The sequence below is a fragment of the Triticum aestivum genome, chromosome 5D (assembly GCF_018294505.1).
Source record: "Triticum aestivum cultivar Chinese Spring chromosome 5D, IWGSC CS RefSeq v2.1, whole genome shotgun sequence".
Classification (NCBI taxonomy): Eukaryota; Viridiplantae; Streptophyta; class Magnoliopsida; order Poales; family Poaceae; genus Triticum; species Triticum aestivum.
The window spans coordinates 483,173,499-483,178,454 of record NC_057808.1 but is presented as its reverse complement, the minus strand read 5'-3'; the positions used below and the strand labels follow the sequence as shown (position 1 = coordinate 483,178,454).

The window sequence follows — 4,956 nt, the reverse complement described above, 5'->3', positions numbered from 1 at the left end:
GGAGGCGGCGGAGGGTGATGGACTTGTAGAGGAAGAAGAGGGAGGAGGAGGAGAGCAGGAGGAGGAGCGCGAGGTGGGAGGCGGCCGCGGCCGCCGGGGAGGGGGGCATCGCGGCGGCGGGCTGGGGTTTGGGGGGGTGGGGAGGGGGAGGTTTGTTTCCGGCTTTGGTGGGTTTTGCTGTGCCCCTGCGCGCCGCGCGAGGGGGTCTGCTGTTCTTTCTGAAACTGAATCTGAGACTGCAACACCGTGCACGTAAGCTTCAGAAAGAGTCCCAAAGTCTGCAATCTTTTGCATTGTCGTCGCATCTTTCAGAAGCACACCGAACGACTGACTCTTCTAGTACATCCTTTTACAGATTCATTTACAATGTTCAGAGCTTTACATCCTTTCACACATTGTTACAATTACAATGTTCAGAAGCAACACTGGCACATCCCTCGGTTGGCCCTGTTTGTTTACACAATCTATCCAAGATTTCTTGCCTGAACCTAGACCTGGATGGGTGCTGTTACAAGAGTACAAGACGAACTGACGAGTGTAACACCCGCAGACAATCGTGTGCGCGGTAGATGGGCGTGGAAGCCAATGAATGAACAAACCGTGTATGTGCCTTCATCCCAGATCAACAACCAACCAGGGAGAATCAAAACTGTACCACTTCAAAAAAATCAGCGCGAATAGCTCATGGTCGCCATGTTGTTTTCTTTACAGACATTATACCCTCCTTGTCCTTCCTGAAGGTCATCACAATCTCCCAGTGCAGCGATTTCAGGATCGCCTCCAACGGGTCGAGAATCTCGAGTTTCTCCCGGATGATGGCCCAGCCTCCGGGTCTCAGGATCCGGTCCATCTCGACCAAGATCGCAACAGGTTCCTTGCATCTGCATTATGCAAGTCATGCAAGTACGTCACATCAAACACTGTAAGCACGCCGAAAACTATAGAGAGTCAAAGTTCAAGTGATGCTAGTTCATTCAGCGAACATACCTGTTCTTCAAGCGTGAGAACAAATGGTCGGCGTGAAGAAGATCGTACGACCTTGGGTATGTGCTAAATGGTTCGCACCAGTCGTGATAAACACCAACCAGCCCACGCTCAAAGATTACAGGTAAGGTGTCTGGAGCATGCACGGGGACAACATTCATGACCCAGACTTTTTCGGACGACAAAGCTGCAGCAAATCTGCAAGGAAACAAGCATGTAACTAAGAGAAATTCAGCTTATATACAGGGGAATGGAAATTCAGAAAGGAGAGCATACCCTCCATATACAGCCTTCATATCCAGCACGTTTCGGATATTTGTCCAGTTAATACCCAACCCATCCAGATACGATTTCTCAACGACGGCCTTCCAATGGCTATGATCAGCAGACGCCCTTGTCTGCAGGTCCCCGAGCCAGTCAGGAAAAGTCTCGAGCCTCTTGGGCCACTCCTCAGGCCACTCACTGCCTCTTTCTTCGATACCAGCAGGAGCTTTGTGCAGGCAATGCTTGATTGGAGTATACCTACAGAGGAAAACCAACGTTTCAGTTTCACAAGTCAAACAAACTCTAGTGTACATACATGATAATTCGGGAAACACCGTAGTGATTAATCCAAGTGTCCTACTTACCATGCAGTAGCTTTGTTTTGCTCTTCCTTGCAAAATGGAGGATCTTTTTTTGCTCTCAGGTCATACTCATCATTTGAGGCTGGTCGCTGAAATATCTTTACTCCAAGCTCGCTGACATCATCACTGTTGTAAGCTATTACGTTCCAGCAAACTGAAGCCATTGAAGCTGATATTCCTGTATAGTCCATCAAGATATTTAAAACAGAAACAAATAAATTTAAATTAATTTTGGGGGAAATATAACACAACAAGGCTAGTAATAGCATCATGAAAGTCGTGATATTCATGCTTGTTCGTTTATAATGGCAACGGTATTTCAACAATTCCAGCCTTTTCTCCATAGATAGTAAGGTGGCATACCTTCTTCACTCTCGAGATCACCGTGTCTGCTCGAGATAATGAAGTATCCTCCTGGGCGAAGGATCCTATTCATCTCTATGAGAAGCTTTCCACCTAATCCATACAATACAAAATGTTGTTCAAGATGTGAGTAACGCAGGATAGTGGCATGCTGGGTCTAAAGAGAGGAACGAGGCAGCATGTAAATACCATTAGAATGCCATGGTATGTTGCATTCACTACAGTGGATAATATCAAATGAACCACTAGGAAAGGGTAATCTTCTTGATCCCAGACTGCCAATTGTTGCAGGGATGCCGCGTTCAAGGGCAACTTGTGCAAGGTCTGTCTGATCATTTGTAAGGCCTAATGATAGTGTAATCACATCCTTCTCGAGTAGAGCAACTCCAAATCCAGCACTTTTGCATCCAATGTCCAATGCTATGCGAATATTTTTACCCCAATCAAGATCAGGTGCCATCTACGTGACAAACAAAATATCATGTGAATTGCGTTAAGCACACTAAGTAATAGTAGTACAAAATATAAAAATATTTGTATTTCAATTATAAAAAATGTAAACAGTGTTCCATTTTAAGTTTTAGCCAAAGTCAACTAATTTGTTCCATTATGCATTACTGTGTAAGAACTAAATTTTTGACTCCATATACCAGGGCACTCAGTGTGGTAAATGATTTCACAGTTGATGAAAGCCACCTTGGAATGACTTTCCAAAAATCAGGAAAACTATCGACACATTAACCAAGAGACAAAAGATGAAAATCATCTGAACAGATCACAGATAAGGCACTAATTGTCTTCCACGCAAACTGGTTCAATCTTAAACGAACAGAGCTGTGTGCATAGATTTCCCAAATAATTTGTTCCATATTCACATTTATAATCACACACTTCTGCTAAATGATCCCCACATTTGTTACTGCACTTATTTAGTGTTCAATCAGTTAGCAGTGTGCAGAAACTGATTTAATATCATTTCCCACTAGTAAACTGTAACTGAGCCTTAGTGCTAGAGCTCTTTCTGCATACAAGATCCAACTACCTTGCATCAACAGCAAATGTAAAAGATCCACCAATTGTTACCTCATCAATCGTGTCGATATAATGTCTTGCGCCGCCTTTGAACTCCGATTCCTCCGGCGGGAACACCAGGTGCTCGCCGGTCCGATTCAGCCAGCTGTGGTCCTTGGCATAGCTCGACAACCTAGGATGTCCAACATTCCCATACCAAATCTGCAGAGATAAGTGCATAACGACAGTTCAGAGTTCAGACACACTAAGAACAACCTAGTAAAGCAGAAGAAGGAAAACATCATGATTTTTCATCCAATTATATCCGACCCCCTCACCTTCTCCTTCCTCTCCGGCCATGGAGCAGGCAGCTTGTACTCCTTTGGCAGCGACACCAGGCACGTCACCGGCGACCTCGGGCAGCTCCGCTCGTGGTGCTTCTGGCTCCCATCCCCATCGAAATCCACGCAAGGGGTGTAGTGGTGGCCGCTCTTTGCGCTGCAGAGCTTCCAGTGGTAATGCGCGGCCGGGCTGAAGAGAGGCGGCAGCTTCTTCTTCTTCTTCTTGGAAGCCTTGCCCTTGGCCGCCTCCGGGTCCTCCTCCTCCTCGGCGTCCAGCTCGCTGGATTCGTCGGCCCATTCCAGGGCCGGCGCCTTGTCGTCGTTCTCCTCCTCCTTGGGCGCCTTCCCCGTGGCATCCGCGTCGTCCTCCGGCACGGACAGTTCCGGCTCCTGCTCGTCCTCCCACTCCCACTCCGGCTCTGGCTTGTTGGGTTGTTCCGGCTCGGGCCTCGCGTCCGGGTCGGTGAGGTTGGACCTCAGCGCGGCGGCGTCGGGCGAGGGGGTGGCATTGGGGCGGCGGGATCCAGGCGGGGCGCGGCGCTTCTTGCGGGCGCGGGGGCTGGCGGGGCGGGGCTTCCTGTGGACGGCGCGGGCGGTGGCGTTGCGGGGGGGCGCCAGCGCTCCAGGGGGCGGGTCGGCGACGTCGGCGGCGAAGTAGGTGCGCTCGGTGGAGATCTGCTGGGAGGAGGAGGTCGGGGCGAGCGTGGTCCAGGTGACGACGAAGGAGAGGCCGAGCGCGATGGCGATGGAGACCTTGGCGGCGAAGCCCAGCGGCGGGCGCCTCCTCCACCAGCTCACGAGCGCCGAGGGCCGGCCGGGCGGGCCCCGGAACACCGTCATGCGGCCGGCGGCTGTCGGTGGAGTGGAGCTGGTGCGGGAGCGGGGGTGGACCGGAGTGGTTGGTGGCGGTGGCGTGGACTGTGGGGAGGAGGCAGAGGAAATCCGGGAAGAAGAACCAGTCGGTTGCTACGGTTCCTTGGCTGTTTTCAGCATTTTTTAAAGGTGTTTTGCATCAGATTTCTGGCTTGAAAAGACTTGTTCGTGTGCGTGGTTAGTCAGTGGTCAATTAATGGTGAGCGAGTGAGCTTAGCGATGCAATGAGACGGTGTTTTTCTTGCTGAATTGGGAAGGGAGGCAGTGTGCGGATGAGTGAGCTGGACAGGCCACCAGCAGGTTGATGGGCAGTCTTCGCTTTGATGGAGGGAGAGGGCATCTTCAACATCCTAAATTAAAGAGGGCACTTTGTTGTAGTAGATAGCTGGGAAGTCGTCGTGCTAAGGTCTAATAGGACCAGCGCACCAGAACAGCAACCGCCGCCGGTAAAGAGAAGCGTAGATTAGAAGAATCCAAACTTTAGACACACGGACGCAGACGAACAAAGACCGAATCCAAACGGATCCATCGAAGAGAAACACCGACCGGATCCCACGAGATCCGCCGGAAACACACCTCCACACGCCCTCTGTCGTTGCTAGAAGCACCACCAGTTCGGAGCCTAGGCGGGAAGACCCTTATTCCATCTTCAGAAAGCCGTCACCGCCTCGTCTTTTTGAGTATGGCACAAACCCTAACAAAACTAAAAGCGAAGCTCTCCCACCGGCAATGGCCGTGATCCACCGTGCCTGCATAGC

General features: G+C 50.4%; 2 protein-coding genes across 2 annotated transcripts in view; both read right to left on the bottom strand.

Moving 5' to 3' along the window:
* The window catches only part of LOC123122993 (S-adenosyl-L-methionine-dependent tRNA 4-demethylwyosine synthase), a 4,547-nt gene extending 4,422 nt beyond the window's left edge, over positions 1 to 125 (bottom strand). Inside the window, exon 1 of the mRNA XM_044543385.1 lies at positions 1 to 125. This exon is cut by the window's left edge and continues 1 nt beyond it. Within this exon, the coding sequence (XP_044399320.1) occupies positions 1 to 109 (109 nt within the window). The 5' untranslated portion in view covers positions 110 to 125.
* Positions 126 to 277: 152 nt separating this feature from the next.
* Positions 278 to 4,437, bottom strand: LOC123122992 (probable methyltransferase PMT28). Its single transcript, XM_044543383.1, has 8 exons — positions 3,323 to 4,437; positions 3,057 to 3,206; positions 2,163 to 2,433; positions 1,974 to 2,066; positions 1,614 to 1,788; positions 1,261 to 1,506; positions 988 to 1,182; positions 278 to 881 (listed from the first exon to the last, which is right to left on the bottom strand). Exons 1-8 carry the CDS (start codon positions 4,163 to 4,165, stop codon positions 683 to 685), a joined length of 2,172 nt encoding a protein of 723 aa, XP_044399318.1. The 5' UTR covers positions 4,166 to 4,437; the 3' UTR covers positions 278 to 682.
* Positions 4,438 to 4,956: the final 519 nt, after the last annotated feature.